The sequence below is a fragment of the Nestor notabilis genome, unplaced genomic scaffold (genome assembly GCF_000696875.1).
Source record: "Nestor notabilis isolate BGI_N333 unplaced genomic scaffold, ASM69687v1 scaffold16289, whole genome shotgun sequence".
Taxonomy (NCBI): domain Eukaryota; kingdom Metazoa; phylum Chordata; class Aves; order Psittaciformes; family Psittacidae; genus Nestor; species Nestor notabilis.
The window spans coordinates 19,694-37,144 of NW_009943424.1; the positions used below are offsets into that span (position 1 = coordinate 19,694).

The window sequence follows — 17,451 nt, forward strand, 5'->3', positions numbered from 1 at the left end:
CTTACAGAGGTATCTCTGTTTTATTTTTCTTTGAACTTTTTCTCTCCCAGGAATAGTCAGGATTCCCCTTAGTACTTGTTATATTCTGCTTGGTGTAAGTGTTCAGTAGCAGAAAGTTCCAGCTGATGGCTAAAACACTCTTATTACTACCACACATCGAGAAAAGGTGAAATGAACAAAAAACTTGTTTCCCTCCATCTCTGCGTAGTATATAACAAATTAGAAATAACACACACATGACGTAATCTAAATTTAGGAATTAAGAAAAATTTTTGTATGCAAAGAAGTATGGGGGCTTAAATTAGAGATGACTGGAAAATGAATGTATTTCTGTGATAATACTGTCAATTTAAGTTCAGTTATAAAACATGTTTAGAACATTCAGTGTATATGAAAAGTTGATTGCAATGTCTGAAATATCTCTAGTTTGAGAAAAGTAAAACCAGACTTCAGTTACAGGCATGCAAATGAGACAACCTCTGTTTCTGTTCCTCTCAAGTCTTTGTGCTTTATTCTTTGTGTCTGATGTTCATTTTTGGGGATTTTCTTGCAGTTTGCTTCCTAACCCTTGCACACTTTGAGTTTTTAGAAGAGTTCACAAAGAAAATGCCTTTACCAGTACGCTAGAAGTTTGCCAGTGATGTTTGTCTTCGGTGCTGTCATATTGGTCTGATTATTTGGCAATGATCTCTGTAGGGTTTTGTATGCCTCAGTGATAGAGTTTCATTTGTATACTGTCAGTAGGACTTCACAACACGACACAGAACTCTTTGAAGTTCTTGGTAATCATTTTTTGTTGATTGATGGGCTGGGTGAAGAGTTTGGGTCCAGGATGAGTCAATGGCCATCAAACCCTCCTCTTTTTCATTGCTGGGAAGACTACATCCTGGCTATTACAGAAAAGTCTATAAGAGTCTTTCTTTTGTTCAGTGGTCTGTGGGCTAACTCTCAATGAGACTGCGTGTGCACTTTTCCTCTTTTTAAATTGAAAAACCTGTTTTGTATGCTGATTCTGTTCATGTTGTTTGATTTCTGTGTTCTGTGAAATGGCTGCATTTCTTTGAGATGGTTTTCACTGCATTGGAAGGAGAATGTGCTTAAGTGTGGACATATAGAGAATGTAGAATAGCTCATAGAATCTCAGACTAAAAGGGAAAAACTGAAAAGGTATTGAAGTGTTTCTTCTAGAACATTCATAAGCTATGAGCAGTACATTAAAAATAACTAGTAAGCTTATACAAGCAGCTTTTGTAAATACAGTGTTTTGTAAATACGTAGTATTTTCCCCTGGGTATAGTGTAGTATTGATTGATTCTTTAGAATATACATGTCTACAAAGCCTGTATTATCTGCCCTGTTAATGAATACTATAAAGTAATAAAATAAATGTAGCTTTGTACTTCACATTTTGTGTGAAGGAACACTTGTGCTGTTCAATTTGATGTAGTGTTAATGAAGGGGAGGGTTCAAATTTCAGCGACCTGGATTTTCTGTTTATAGTCTTCCCTATGTAAGAAGGGAAGGCATTCTTTGCAAGCTTCTCTAAATGAGAGGTGACGTTAACAGGTAACAAATTTTATATGTCTTTATTTCTGTACTCAATATTTAGAATTGAGCTATGTTATTAAAAATGTTAAATACGGTGTTACACAACTTAGCCTTTTTTTCATATAACTTCTAAACACCTGTGATATTTTCTTAGTATCTGAGTTGATGTAACCTGCCAAAATAGTTCTCTTGATAGTTCTATTATAAGACTATCAGTTCTGTGTACCAAAAGTAATAAAATACTCTACATGTTTAGATGAAGAAGATGACTTTGTCAATAAAAGAATTTCTCTGAAGCCAAAAGAGAATGGGACATCAGCAATCAATTGTCCAGGAACAGCTACAGTGAAAAAGGAAGATGTAAAACCACGAGCTAAAAGCAAACCATTATCTCCAGTGAAACAGACTCCCACCTCAGCACTTGATTACTTTGGGACAAGTAGTGTCCAGCGATCAGAAAAGAAACTAGTAGCAAGTAAAAGGAACGAAGTGAGTACTGATGATGTTGCTGTAGGCTGCTCATGTGTCCGACAGCAGATCAAAGGGTCAATTTAATGACTGCAAGGAGATACTTTAATTTCTTGTCCTACTTAATGTTACTTTTTAATGACCACTGAAGTATAAGTGATATGTGCAGGCATATTAAGTCCTCAAAAGCAAGTTTAGAGTAGCATTTCCATGTTTGAGAATATAGTACAAAGCTGAAAGTAGTATTTTTCCCTTTTGCTGCTTCTTAAGTGACTTTCCTTAAGTATTTTTCTGAGATTAGTGAGTGGATGGAGGAGTTTATAGTTGGCAGTGGAGGGCAGGAGGTTTTCTCAAGCTATATGCCACATATAGAATAAAAAAGTACCAAATAAAGTATGGAGGAAATTAACAATTCACCATGTAGTTACTGTTTTCTTTCAAGCAGGCCAACAGTGATAACTTCAGAGATGTTCAGCATTGTTAGAAGAAATTAGGTATTCATATTACAGCATGCAAAATCTTGTAAACAGCCTTGTTTAATAATGTTTAGGTTAGAGAGCTAGGAATAAAATGCTGCATGTCTCATTCCCGGTCCTTTTCTAGAAGTATACAGAATGAATCTGTATAGATTAAATATTTATACTTTACTCAATATTGGGGAAACTGACTGAACTGTTGGTCTTTTTTTTTTTTTTTTTTTTTTTCTTAAATATAGCCTTCGCAAAGCAGAGACAGTACACTAAATGATGAGGCCATTGCTAGGCAACTGCAGCTTGAAGAAGACTCAGAGGTAAAAGCTCTCTAAATCTGCTGCTTTCTACAAAGTGCAGTTTGTTTAACTTAAAATTGGTTTTTGTTAAGAAATTAAGATGGACTTTCCGTGTCTGCTATAAGTAAGTGTTATAAAATTCATCTGTATACTTAGGTTGAGCACATGCATGCAAACAAAGTCACACAGTTATTTTTATGGGCATTATTTCAGTTAAATAATCGGGACATTTTACTTAATCTGCCATCTGTCTATCCAGACTTTCTCTTACCTGTGCAGATGATGAGTTGATATGTCTATAATACTGCTGCTTTTGACACAGAATTCATGTTCGGCATCCTTCTTCCTCCCCTTCCAGTTCCCCCTTTCCTATTGCTTGGAGTGAAAATTAAGCCTTTGCTATCCATGATTTGTTTCATTTGTCACCATTCTTGTAGTTAAGAAAATTTCCTGTTTGAATTAATGCTAGCATGAGGGAAAGGTACTCTTGCCATACATATTTACTTGCTTTTGGGGAAAACAGTTTATTTCCCATATATTGATAATATTGAGTATCACTTGAAATAAAAATACATGCAAAATTTAGTCTCATTCTTGACCCTCCCAGAGGTGTAATGAATCTAGCTTTAATTCTTTAGAATGGAAACAACGTGTCAGGAAAAATAAGGTGTTGCCTTTCATTTGAACTGAACATGAAATCATAGAATGGTTTGGGTTGGAAAGGACCTTAAGGTTATCTGGTTCCAACCCCCCTGCCATGGGCAGGGACGCCTCACACTAAACCATGTCACCCAAGGGCTCTGTCCAGCCTGGCCTTGAACACTGCCAGGGATGGAGCATTCGCAACTTCCTTGGGCAACCTATTCCAGTGCCTCACCACCCCCACAGTAAAGAATTTCTTATGTCTGACCTGAAATTCCCCTGTTTAGGCTTAAACCTATTATCCCTTTTCATGTCTGTAACTCTCATCATCTGTATCAAAGGATACATCAAAGGAATGTATTTTATTTCAGATGTATCTCTTCTTCAGTCTGGTTTGCATTTGGTAGTTGCTGCCCTTCCCCTCTCTTACTGTACACAAGGAGGATAGATGCATTTCATTGTTACGGGCACATAAAAATAATGCCTGTAAAAGTAATCTGTTTGATTGTCCTGAAACCAGGACAGTCTTCTAGCACAGCATGTTGATTTTCAAGACAATTAGGAAAGGATTTTTGTTGTTGTTTTGTTAAAAGAATGGTCAATATTTACTGGCATCAATATAAACTATTCAGCATTAGAGGAAGTTTTTCCCAAGGGACAATATTGGATAGGAAAGGTAACTTGATGATCAGTTGTCACTGTAGAGGTAACGTTTATTTTGTTACGTGAAATAAAAAATGAAACTAACCCGGATTTGTTTTTAACAAGTAATAAGTAACTTTCTCTTATTTCATGTGCACTATTTGTTCTTACTGGTTTTTCTGTCAAAGATAATCACTTGTGTAAGTAGAAGTATTAAAAAGTAAAAGTGCATTTTTGTCCATGAAGTAATTGGAACTGGCAACATGACCTGGGCCAAGGGCAGTACCTAAATTCTCCAAAACTGCCAGAATTTTTTTTTCATGTATGTAAATAAGAATAAAACATTCATTACTGAGATATCAGAATATTTAGCAGGCATTGTTTCTACTTGACTCTTGGGACTGCTTTTGGAAGTTTTCTAAAGCCAACAGGTTGTATCTTGATGCACACTGGTTGTTGTCAGATCCTGCCTTCAAGTTTTGGTATTTTTGTTTTTTAAACGAAAAGGACATACAACAATGAAGGAACAGAAAACCTCTTTGAAAACGGATAATATGGGCTTATTAATGTTTCTAGTGCAACAAACCCGAACTCTACTTTTCTCGCTAGACTTCAGGCTCTTTTTGGGGAAATCAAGTAATTCTTTTTGCCATTTTCAGAAATTTGACTCTGGTAGGATGCACTTTTTCCGGCTGTGTGCTGCCTTATTGTAGTTAAAGTTTCTGTCTTTAATAGCAAATAGAGTTCTAAAAAATTGTAGTAGAATTAAAACTTGTCAGACATCAGCCTAAAAAATCTTTTATTTATTTATTTATTTATTTTTAGCTGGAGAGACAGCTGCATGAAGATGAAGAATTTGCTAGAACTTTGGCCATGTTGGATGAAACACCACAGAAGAAAAAGGTTGAATTCTTAATTCTTTTTAATTTTTATTTTTAAGAATTTGGATCACAGGGAGTATTCTTATTTAGACACCTAACCTTTGGTTTGAGACTTCCATACAAATGCATTAAAAACATCAAGAAAGTATTTGCTTTTCATGCTTTCCTCCTGGATTTTCCTCATTCAGTGAATAGTGTTCTTCCCAATCGGACAACAGGCATTATTGTACCTTTGTGCTGTCTGCTTCTGCTGAAATGGAATTTTAATACCAAGTTCTAATATTTAATACCAAGTATAGTATTTGCTGGGCTGTACATCAAGGCTCTTAGAATTTAGGATTGCTAATATGAGTTTAGCAAGTTTTAATACTTCTAGGGTAATCAGGATTCAAATTTTTTGTAACCTGGAAGTTTGTCTGGCCTTTAACTTTAGGAATTTATGTGCATGGCTGAGTTTAGAATCGGCTTATCTGCCTGCTTTTGATAGAGATTGTATTCTGACTTGTCCTAGGGATCAGCTTTGTTAGATGTCATTCAGTCTGTTGTACTTAACAGTAGGGAAACTCGGGGATCTGGACTTAATAGTAGCTTGGGACATGCATCTCTGACTTTGGCATTGTGTGTTTATTTAGGCTCGTAAAGATTCAGGAGGAGGACAAACAGTATTGAGCATCAAGAGCAGTCCTAATGTGACAGAAAAATATAAGCAATTGGACAGAGGTAGGATGCAGAATATAGAAAATATTTCACCAATTTATAATATTAATGAGATCCATTCTTATATATGTGCTCTCCTACCTCTGCCTCTTTTCAAGTGAAAGCAACAACCTCGACGGGTGAAGCAGAAAATTGTGCTGTGAAGCAGCAGACTAAATCCGAACATTCAAAAGGCTCTCGTTTTGCCTCACAGTCATCTGATGGTGGAATAGCAAGAGAGTTGACAGATAAGACCTTGACTTTGAAACCTAGCTCTAGGCTTGCGTCTCTGAAACAAAAAGAAGAGATTGCTGAAAAGGAAAGAGGTGCTCGAAGTTTAATAACAAAAGAAAAAACTGCTTCAAGGAAAGAAGAGAAGACAACACCAAAGAAGGAGAAAATTTCTCCCAAGAAGGCTGAGGTAGGAGCTGTCAAAGTGAATTTAGTTGCCAGGAAATGCCAGCATTTTTTGCAGGAAAATAGTTTCCATTTACTACTGTTTATATGTCATACATCTTACATATGTTATACGTGCTATATGTTGTAACTTGGTACTTTGACTCTTCTGGGCAATTTTTAAGAATATGAATTCTGCCAAGCTTCTCGTTCCCAGCAATGTAAAAATGTAGGAAAAAAATAGCTGGAAAAGTGTTGCACGTTAATAGATCAAAAACAATCTCACATTTTTCTTTGGTGCATAAAAATGTATTAAACTGTGATGCTTGAGTTTATTTTGTTGGTTTTGAATATGTGATATGCGTATAACTTGTTTTCTCTCCTGCCCAAGTCTGTAAGTCCTGAGGACTCTGAAAAGAAGCGAATCAATTACCAAGCCTACCGAAGCTTCCTTAATCGCGAGGGCCCAAGAGCGCTGGGCTCCAAAGAGATACCGCAGGTAAGTTTGGCTGCACTAGAATTCTGTATGTAGAGCTGGAGTGGATCACAGACTTACTGTTAGAAGTGGTCTAACAAGGATCAATTAAACTGCTTAAAAACTGGTATCTTTTTCTAATAGGGAGTATGTGTTGGAAGAAGCTAAATTGTAATCCAAAGCAGTGACTAAATATGAGGAAATATACTAAGAAATTAAATTCAGTACTTGGTTCATGAAGTCATGATGATGAATAATAGTTACTGATCTTAAAGTTGGAAGATTGCTGTCGCTTTCCTTTTAACAGCTTTTGAACTTTTAGAACTAGTACCTAGGTAGGTATGATAGGCTTATTTTTGAAGTTTCATGGGGTATTTGACATAGTAGGGGGTTAAAAAAGCTCATGGTGTAGAGGTATTTGGTAGAATTGCATCGAGTAATGCCATTTTCTGCAATGTTCTGGTTCTTAGGGAGCTGAAAACTGCTTGGAAGGCCTGACGTTCGTAATTACAGGTGTTCTGGAGTGTATTGAGAGAGATGAGGCCAAGTCTCTGATTGAACGTTATGGAGGAAAAGTCACTGGCAATGTCAGCAAGAAGACAAACTATCTGGTTATGGGGCGAGACTGTGGCCAATCTAAATGCGAAAAGGTGAGTGTTCCTGTGCCTGAGCGAAGGAGAAGTGAAACTCTGAATTGTTCGTATCTGACTGATTTTCAATATCTCTGACAAAATAAAGCAGTACTACAAATAAAGTACATGTTGAACAGAAAGGGTTGTCTAATGTTTTAGGGCTTGGTTTTCTTTTTTTATATATATATGTATATACACATTGTATGTGTGTGTGTATATAGATGTATGAAAACCTTTTTATTTATTGTGTTCCTAAACATAGTCTTTTCTGGAAAACACTTCTGAATTGAATTATGTAACTCCTAACTTTACTTGACTTCACTTTTAATTCTTACTTTCGCTCCAGGCATCAACTTTAGGGACAAAAATTGTTGATGAGGACGGCCTGTTTGATCTCATTCGAACTATGCCAGGCAAGAAGTCCAAATATGAGCTGGCGGCTGAAACAGAGGTATGTTTATAATAAATTTAGGTTTGGATTTTGGTTTTGGTTGGGGCTTTTTGGTTGGTTTTGGAGCTTTTTTTTTTTTTTCCCTTTTTTTTTTTTTTTTCTTTTGGTTTGCTTTTAATTGAAGGACATTTTGGTCTTCTGTCCCAGTACCAGTAACCCTATGACTGTCTGTTCCACCTTCTAGGTTAAAAGTATTGAAAGTAGAAAATTTATATTTTAAGACTTCTTCTTGGGGGCCGCAGGGGTTTTTCCCACCTTTTATTTTTATAGTCTGGCACTATTCCGTACTGAGGGAGTGACTTTATCTCCTTAGATGGTTTCAGTTTTAAACTTTGACTGTCTCTCTATTCTTTGAAATAAGTCATTGTGACTTGGTATCGTGTGGTACCTGACTTGTCCAATATGAACCTGTACTGTAAACATGGGACACTTGTATGTAAACTATGTGTATACATAACAGATTCTGTCCTTATGTGGTACTTTAGTAATAGTAAAGGTGTAAATTTTTCAGGGAATGCTGTAAAAACAGTAACAAGTTTTTTTTAATGCACATTTAAATTCGGTCTGTTGTGGCTAATAAAATATTAAAATCTCCATTAGCTCTAGCATGATGTGCATTTAGTGTAGCCAGTAGCCATTGCTTTGGTACTTCTGATGTGGCTAGGCATGAATTGTTGCATATAAAGATACTATTGGTGTCTTCAGGAAAAGCAACTCTAAGCTTACTATCTAATTATTTTCCCTCTGAAGTAGAGGTGCTGTTTTGCAAGAGCTTCATGGGTGTCTGGTCAGTTTGTTCCAACCTGACAGCGATCAGGTTTGAGTTATTTTTTTTTAATGGTGCATCAGGCTTGGTGTGTAAGGAGACTGCTCTTGGAATGGCCAGGACATTTCCTGACTCTTATTTGTGGTTTGTGCTACAGAAGGAGGTGGCATTGTATTTAACAGTGGTTTATTTTTCAGAGAGGACTATTTCTTTATTTGCTCTTGAAGATTTTGTTATTACATAAGTTTTGTTACTTTCTTAACGGCCCATTTATTTACTGTACGGGATTTTTTTTTTTTTTTTTTTTTTTTTTTTTTTTTTTTTTATTTTAATTTCCCTTTAATTTTCTTACCTTTACTTTCCTAAGGCAAAGAAAGCGGAGTCAAGACCTAAAAAGACACCACAGAAAGCTAAAGCTGGAAAGAGGAATTTTAGCCCCATCAAAGGGGAAACTGGTAATAAAAAATACAAATCTACTCCTGAAAAAGGAGATACCGTCAAATCTGCCAGGAAAGAAACCACTGCTGTGCGAAAACTTACGGACTTTAAAAGGCAGACTGAAGAGAAGAAAGAAGCCCCCTGTCTGAAGGGGAACTTGGGTTCTGAGATTAATGAAGGTGGGACAGAGAGATTGCTATGGGTGGATAAATACAAGCCTGTATCTCTTAAGGCACTAATTGGACAGCAGGGTGAGCAAAGCTGTGCAAATAAACTGCTCCGATGGCTCAGAAACTGGCACAAGAATACCTCGGAAGATGAACAAGGTGACCAGCATGGTTAACTTTTCTCTGTTTTCTCTGTGTTCCTTCATGCCAATCACACTGATTGGTTCCCTGGACCAATATGGGCCTTTGAGATAGCAGAGCAGCTCTAGAAATCCGGAATGAGGCTGCAGTTGCATGAATTTTTAGCAGCAGTTGAACCTGAGGTTTATTTTGTTGAAGTCGTTGTTCACTTACCACTCCCCACCCCCCAAAACAGAACAGAAAACCATGCCTTAAAATGGCCTGTTGAATTATTTCTTACCAAGAGAATGCTGGCCAGCGTTAACGTGTCTGTACACATGATGGAAATACTGGACAGGACAGCATCGTGTCTGAACTGCTGCTGTTATGTATGGGGAAGAGATGAATCGTTAAGGTCATGGTTCTGCCTGACATGTATGACAACTCCATGTCATGTGTAGTGTGTCATCCTACGGACAGTTTTTTAATGTGTTTAAAATAGTGTTTAAGTTTCACTTCGACCACAGTGGGATTTTTCTGTGTGGTGTGTTTGGGGTTTGGTTTAGTTTGTTTGGGTGCACGGTTTGGCTTCTATTTTTTTCTACTATTCTGTGGTTGTGAGGAAATTGCTGAAATAGTTGTATTACATTCATAGCACTTTTCTAATTACCAGTTTAGAATCACTGCAGGTCTTAAACTAAGATGGTTTAAGCTGCATTTCCCCAAATAGTTAGGATGCAGATGTACATGAATTTCTTTGATGTTGATATCAGGCCTTAAATGAGGAAAAACTCCAGTGATGTTTGATATTTTTATAAGTATGCAGTTTGTTTTGTAATATATACCTAGGTTAAAACCTGGAATCTTCTTTTATAGCAAAGAACAGTAAAACTGGAGGCAAAGATGATGGTAGTAGTTTTAAAGCAGCATTACTTTCTGGTCCACCTGGTGTTGGTAAAACTACTACAGCTTCTTTGGTTTGTAAGGTGAGTTCATATTGACACATGTTCCCAGCATGTTTTGTTCTGTATTGATTCAGTATCTGGGTACGGGTATGGTGTGCAGATGGGCATTCCCTGAACGACCAGCATCTGCCCCCAGCCTAGTTCTGCCTGCTCAGAACATAGTTACACGTGAAAATACATGGAAGTTTAGATACCTTTATATCAGGTCTGGGGTGAAAGTATAGTAATGGGTGTCTGCATTTCTGTTATGTTGAGAGGAAGCATGTCACAGTGTGCTGAACAACTGAAAATAGCTTTCAAAACCTGAGTGTTCAGCACTAGCTCTACAAGTCAGAGAATGTTTGAACTGAATGTAGTGGGAGTCAAATTTTGGCAAACTTTTTGAAAGACTTGGTCACAGCTTTTATATATCTCACAAAGATAAGTTTCCCAGCCTCACTCTAAATTGAACTACTACTTTGGGATGAGGGAAGTTGACAGTACTATGTGACCATTTCTAAATCTGAATTTAGAAATCAGTTTTTCCTAACTTCCTTGAACACTGTGTTCCACTAACTATGCCATGGGAATCAGCTGAGGCCTCCATATTGTAGAATTGCCATTAATGCTAACTTATTAATAGTGCTGTTGTAACACTTTGCAGAGTATTTTTGTTCTCTGAATTACAAGAACTTTTTAAAAATAGGGTATTGTCAGCTTGGAAGGGTTCCGAAGAGCTATTGTCACGTATCTGATCTCTGTGCTGGGAAGGAGTGATTACATACCACAATATTTGAGTTGTACAAAGTAACTCCCAGTCCTCTGCCTTGGCCTCAAAGGTGTGTGCTAGCAAACTGGTGCCGCACCCAAAACTAGACCTACAGAAAAGCTGGATGTGCTTACTTGCGCTCATTTCTGCACTATTGTGGTCTTCTCTGCTTCTGGTTTCCAGCCTAGCTTGCTCACAGTTGCTTCATTTGCAGAGCGTTTCACTGTGCCCCACAGGAACATCTCCCAGAACAGGGTTGTTTAAACTGAAAGACTAAGGCTGTGTGCAGCTCACTGCGGTGCTGGGGCATGGCCCTGGCAGGGGAGTTTTCTGGTAAAGGAGTGGATGGGTTAAGTTATTTCAGGGACTGACACATAGCCCAGCCCTGTTCTGAAGTGTTCAGACTGCTGGGGGAGCCATGCATTTCCTAGCTGTTAAATAGTTAAAAGCTTCTCTTTCCTTCAGCTTCTTTGTGTGTAAGACTTTGATATGCAGCTGGAAATACTATGGAGCTTAGGCAGCCTTGGCTGCCTTTCTATCCCTGGTGGCAGTTCTGTTCATCTTCCAGAACTAAGTTTGTGCTGACTTCCTCCCTTTCCCCCATCTCCCAAGTTGTCATTTGGGCATATCTGATCTGTGTGTGGTTGTGAGCATTTTTGGAGTGCAAGAGAAAAGGAGTATAAGAGGAGAAAGGAATCAAAGCCACAGGTTAGATGTGAAAATAGTGTTTTAAGAGCTTTCTTCTGGAACACTGAAACACTGTTACTAACTCTGAATACACGTATGCTTTCACTGATCTGTGTTGTCATTTTTTGTATGGTTTTATGTTTGGACTAGGAACTGGGGTATAGCTATGTGGAACTGAATGCCAGTGACACTCGCAGTAAGAACAGTCTGAAGGAAGTAGTTGCTGAAACACTTAACAACACCAGCATCAAAGACTTCTGTTCTGGTATGTCTGTTGTTTGAAGGAGGACTTTTGTTTTGTTAAGAGTCCGGTTACAGGAGGGACAGAACTTCCGTATTGCACAAGCGTTAGGAATTTAACTTACTCGTCACGTGGAGAGATCTGGCTGTAATAAGGATGGCTTCATTTAATAAGCTGTTTTATTTCATCTTCAATTGTAGAATTAAATCCTGCTATTAGTAGAATAAGTTGTTAATCTGCACAAACTGCCCAAGAACTCTGCAGTTGCTTTTCTGTTGCATGGCACTTGTTTCTTGGAAGATGACATGAGGTTATAGTCAGTTCTGTGCTGTGAACATAGATTCAGGTGATCAGGTGGCAGAGCAAGAGTTTCACCTCCACCTCAGTTATCTTAAGATGGGGTTACCTAACCTATAAAGCATTATGTGAAACTCTAAGCAAGTCCATATTTTATTTCCATCTCATTTTTTTTGTCCATATTCATTTTCAGGCACATCCTCATCAGTTAGCGGGAAACATGTATTGATCATGGATGAAGTGGATGGTATGGCAGGCAATGAAGACAGAGGAGGGATTCAGGTGAAACTGCTATAGTTATTAGCTAATGCCATTGCTGAGAGGGCATACCATATATAGCATAAACTGTTTCAAGCCACTCTGGTGTTCTCAACCCATGGTCTGTAGAAAGTCTCTGTGGAGTGCAGTTTATTTGACCTCTTTTAGAAGTCTGTCTTTGTAAGAAGAATTATGCACTGGAAGAAGAGGGAAAAAAGATACCTCTGTAAAAGAAACCTGTAATGATGAACACAAAAGTGTGTGCACTTTTGATGTTTATTCCTGGACAGGTTAATTGATCCTAAACTCTGTAGCTGACATCTAACTGCAGTGGGAGGCTTGTATTCTGGTTAGGGCAGTTGCTCTCTTCAGGAGGCAGTAACACTGAATAAATAATGTGGCACAGGCAGTATTATCCTTTGTTCTCCTTAGCAGCTCCAGTGTTAGCTTGTGAAGAATTCCTGTGATCACATGCAGTACTTTGACAAAAACATATCTTCAGCTCAGATGGAGATGTTTACATTGCAGCAATATGAAACTGAACTGAATTTCACCTTATTAGAGCAGGCAAAATTTGTTCTGGTAAGCCTAATAATCCTGAAGCCTCAGGGCTGAGCTCTTTGGACAGGGAAGTGCTGATCTTTTTACTTCCTGCTTCTTCATTGTTTATGGCAGGGTGCAGTCAGAAAGATGTGTGCTCCCTCTGGGTACAGGCCAGGTCAAACTGGCCTTTAGACAAATGAACCTAGCTCTGTAGGTGAACAGCTCTATTCTGGGCTATTGATCTTCATTGTTTCATGAAGAACAGGCCAGACATGATTGCTGGGAGTAGATAGTGCAAGTGAGTAGACAGAAGATTTATTGCAGCTGAATAGATAGCAAGCAGAAGTAGGAGAGGGGCTGGGTTTTCACTGTGTAGAAACATGATTGTAATAGGAGTTCTATAGACTTGCACCTTTCAAGGGTCTGATTTAAGGCAGGGACAAATGCTGCTTGGTATGACAGTTTAATCATTCTTGTTTTCCAAGCTATCTGATGTAATTGTTGTAATGTGTTTAAATCACAGGAGTTGATCGGTTTGATTAGACACACAAAGGTCCCCATCATCTGTATGTGTAATGATCGCAACCATCCTAAAATTCGTTCCTTGGTCCACTACTGTTTCGATCTTCGTTTTCAGAGACCTCGTCTAGAACAGATAAAGGTAAAAAGGCTGTGGCTGTGTGGGCTGCATTGAATTACCATCAGTAACTTCTGTCTTCATGTGGCAGAACTTACACAGAATTGGAAATACCACCTAAAACTTAATGGATCACCTTAGTGAGTAACTCTGCTTTTCAAAATGGGTTGTCTGAGTTTTTCTTCCCAAAGAATGAAGTATCCCAAAGCCTTTCACATTTTAGAAGTCTATCTTAAATACACCCAAAGATATTTTTTGTGCTTTTTTTACACCAATGACAAGGGATGACTTATGTTTGAGAGAACATTTAAATTATATGTGCTTTAAAAACTGAGAGGGGTGTGATAATGCTCTTTCATAGAGGTGTCAGTGTGTTCTGTAGGGGTAAGAACTCGTGAATTCTCTAATGTCAATTAATGTGTGTATTGCAGGGTGCCATGATGTCTATAGCATTTAAAGAAGGTTTAAAAATTCCACCACCTGCTATGCAAGAGATAATCCTGGCAGCAAATCAGGACATCAGACAGGTCAGTGCCAATTAAGCATCAGTGTCTATCAGATAGCACCTCATGTACTCGTCCTTGACTTCAGCATAGTATTTGAACAGTATTATGATTTTTATGTGTAGAGATGAGACTTTTTTTCTGCTTATTTCATTTAAATGCTACCAAATTGTAAATTTTGCTCTTTAGGTTTTACATAATCTTAATATGTGGTGTGCAAAAGATAAATCATTGACTTACGATGAGGCTAAAACTGATGCCAGCAGAGCCAAGAAGGATATCAAACTGGTAAGTGTAAAATACTGGATTGGCTTTTACTGTCATATTCTGATATAATTGCTAGGCTTTATAAGCATCTTCTAAAGCACAACAGCCTAGATGCAAGGAGCTGTCAAATTTGCCACAGACAGGTGAAAAACAGTAAATCCAGGAGTGAATATATATTTTGGTGTTGGTCTCTTATGTAAGATACAATTATGAAGCTCATACTTCTCATTCTAAGTCCTATATTTTGGAGATAATTCTCTTAATATCAGAAGTAAAACAGAATTCTCAAAACTGGTGAAGTGCTAGGGAGGAAATACTGAACATTGAATTTGTACTGATGAGTCCAGGTATCGTTGGGTACCATCACTAAAGTACTTTCATTGATACTGTGATGTGTCTTGTTGTTTCTGTTGACCTGCAGCCCACTGACTTTGTGAAATACCATTTATTTAGGGCCCCTTTGATGTGGTCCGGAAGGTTTTTGCTGCTGGAGGTGAGGCTTCTCGTATGTCTCTCATAGACAAATTGGATCTTTTCTTCCATGATTATTCCCTAGCACCTCTCTTTGTCCAGGAGAATTATGTACACATGAGACCGGCTGCTGCTGGGTAAGTTATTCCATTCCCTAAATTGACACAGGCTTTTGTGTCGGGGAGTAAAACTAGACTAAAACCTGTCTGGGTATTTCTTGTTTGTAACACAGTCAACCTGGTTTGTTTGGTTTTTTCCAGAGGAGATCTGAAAAAGCACTTGGTGCTCTTGAGCAGAGCAGCTGATAGTATCTGTGATGGTGATATAGTGGACAGGCAGATTCGTAGCAAGCAAAACTGGAATCTTCTTCCAACACAGGTGAGTGCTTAACACTGATTTTACGTCCTTTATGGGTGTCCAGTGTAAAAGACTGATCTATTGAAATTGATGCTTCAGAATAACTTTCATGATCCGTGAAATTCATGCTTCATGCAGTATTCCCTCTGTTGCTGGTGAGAGCAGTTTCCTGTATTCATATTGTTGAACCCACACCGTATCTTGAGATGAAGTCTTCTGAGACTTCCAAAAGCTTGTCCCATCGTTCTGAAGCATAAGAGCACATGGCACACACCACTTCTGACATGCAGCTATGAGTCTACTCTGTTTTATGTGATTCCTGTCCCGCCTCTCACCAGGCTGGTATCTCTCCCAGAGCACAGAGGCCTGAAGCTTTGTCACTGTACTCTTCAGTGATCACTGAAACACTGACAGGATTTGCGAGTAAAGGATTATGACTGGCATCAGAGAATGTACTGTAGATTAAGTTGGGAGGGGTCTCCAGAGTTCATCCTGGTTCACCCCCTGCTTACTGAAGGTGCAGACGGACAAGTTGCCTAGGAACTTGCCTGGCTGAGTTTGTGTAGATTCGTGGTGTTCTTCAGAAATGTCTCCTTCAGCAGGTCTGTCTGTTGGAGATGACAGCAGTTGTTTGTGTGGTCAGCTGTCTGGCTGCACTCTGAACTGCATGTGGAAACACAGGTGTGCTTTTTTAATGGCTTTTAAAACAGAGAGAGCTTCACAGATATTTTAGAACATGGTAACAAACAGGGCAGTACAAGAGATGAAGTTGTACCCTAAGAGGGGTTGAAGGGAAACAAGCAACCAAGAAAGAGTTCTCTTAAAATAAGCTCTTTCCACTGTGGAACTGTAGTGATGACTCCTATTTCATGTGGACAAGTGTGTCAGTGAGAGTAATTCACTGTGGTTTGAGTTGGGCATGTGTGTTACTTTTTCAGGCTATTTATGCCAGTGTTCTCCCAGGAGAGCTGATGAGAGGTTCCATGTCCCAGTTTCCTGTCTTTCCCAGCTGGTTGGGGAAATTTTCATCCACGGGTAAACATGATCGTATTATTCAAGAACTGGGAATGCACATGAGTCTCAGGTAATACTGACATTCTTCTGATTTATGTCAAATATACATTATATATTTAGTTCTCGTCTAGTTCATTACCTGACATTAATTCCTTGCTGTGGTACCAACTTAATATGCAATCTGTGAATATACTCTTAAGTTGCTGGCAACACTTTCTTAGTGCTTAATCTGGTCAACCATCAGACCGCAAATACTTGTAGTGAAGTCAGCAGCAGTGTGACTCCCCTCTGCCCTGAAATTGTTGTTTCTCAGTCAGGGATGTGTTTTTCCCCAGGCTGGTGTTTGAATACCTTGTGTCCGTTATCCCTAGTGCAGGAATGGCACAGCACCACTTGCAGTTATTTCTCAAGGCAGTTGAATGTCTATTTGCTGAGGGCCTTACCTACAGGTTGCTTGTGTTTAGAAGTGAGTAGTGGTGGTGTACACGTTCACTTACTACTTTTATTTGGACAAAGAACCCAGACGGGCAAGAGGACAGTAAATATGGAGTATTTGTCGTATTTGCGGGATGCGCTTGTCCAGCCCTTGAAAGACTTTGGAGCTGATGGTGTACAGCAAGCTATAACCTTCATGGACTCTTACTGCTTGATGAAAGAAGATATTGAAAATATCATGGAAATAAGCATGTGGGGAGGCAAACCCAGTCCCTTCTCAAAGCTGGATCCCAAGGTAAAACTCACTAGTGAATTTCTTTTTCTTCAGTATCTTTAAAAAGAAATCATAGAGTAATAGCTGTGGTATGGATGTGCTCCTGAAAGGCTGAAGTAGATGCAGCTGCTTAGTAACCGTAACCTAATTAATGGTATTCTTCGTAAATCAGTAAAATGTACTACTAAAGGTTCAGGAGTATTCCTAAAAAATAGTCAGGCCTGCTTCATTCAGGAGTCTTACACCTGTTGTTCCTGCTGTGAAGGAGTGCTGGGAGCCAGCTGTGTCTGGGGAATAGAAGTGGAACAGGGAAAGCTGGTACCTTTCTACAAGTGAGCCCCTGGCTATAAGCAGTGTCACCCCTTCATGCACAGCGCTGCTTTTCTCACCAGTGCGCGAAGGAGGAAGGATGCACCATGTTTGTTATGGTCTGGGCACTGAATTAGGAGCCTGGCTTGCAGCTTGCGTCTCTCGCAGTCCAGTTAGACTGAGCTGCCCAACCTGGGGGGAATTGTGTGGTGCCCCTCCAGAATCCAGCTAGTCCACTCCAGTAGCTGTGACCTCACCTGGTGCAAGGTGAGCTTAAGCTTAAGTCCCTGCTACAGACTAGGCAGGTGTGAGAGCTGAGCCCATCCCCATCTCCCCCATCCCAGGTCAAGTCTT

General features: G+C 38.9%; 1 protein-coding gene across 1 annotated transcript in view; it reads left to right on the forward strand.

Moving 5' to 3' along the window:
* The window catches only part of RFC1 (replication factor C (activator 1) 1, 145kDa), a 34,314-nt gene that overhangs the window by 15,580 nt on the left and 1,283 nt on the right, over window positions 1–17,451 (forward strand). Inside the window, exons 5-23 of the mRNA XM_010021936.1 lie at window positions 1,805–2,037; window positions 2,732–2,806; window positions 4,895–4,972; window positions 5,583–5,670; window positions 5,766–6,067; window positions 6,434–6,541; window positions 6,988–7,167; window positions 7,496–7,600; window positions 8,734–9,130; window positions 9,968–10,077; window positions 11,642–11,756; window positions 12,223–12,311; window positions 13,354–13,491; window positions 13,899–13,994; window positions 14,160–14,258; window positions 14,691–14,845; window positions 14,969–15,086; window positions 16,004–16,149; window positions 16,596–16,809. Coding sequence (XP_010020238.1) covers window positions 1,805–2,037; window positions 2,732–2,806; window positions 4,895–4,972; window positions 5,583–5,670; window positions 5,766–6,067; window positions 6,434–6,541; window positions 6,988–7,167; window positions 7,496–7,600; window positions 8,734–9,130; window positions 9,968–10,077; window positions 11,642–11,756; window positions 12,223–12,311; window positions 13,354–13,491; window positions 13,899–13,994; window positions 14,160–14,258; window positions 14,691–14,845; window positions 14,969–15,086; window positions 16,004–16,149; window positions 16,596–16,809 — 2,846 coding nt within the window. The remainder of the gene's footprint in view (window positions 1–1,804; window positions 2,038–2,731; window positions 2,807–4,894; window positions 4,973–5,582; window positions 5,671–5,765; window positions 6,068–6,433; window positions 6,542–6,987; window positions 7,168–7,495; window positions 7,601–8,733; window positions 9,131–9,967; window positions 10,078–11,641; window positions 11,757–12,222; window positions 12,312–13,353; window positions 13,492–13,898; window positions 13,995–14,159; window positions 14,259–14,690; window positions 14,846–14,968; window positions 15,087–16,003; window positions 16,150–16,595; window positions 16,810–17,451) is intronic.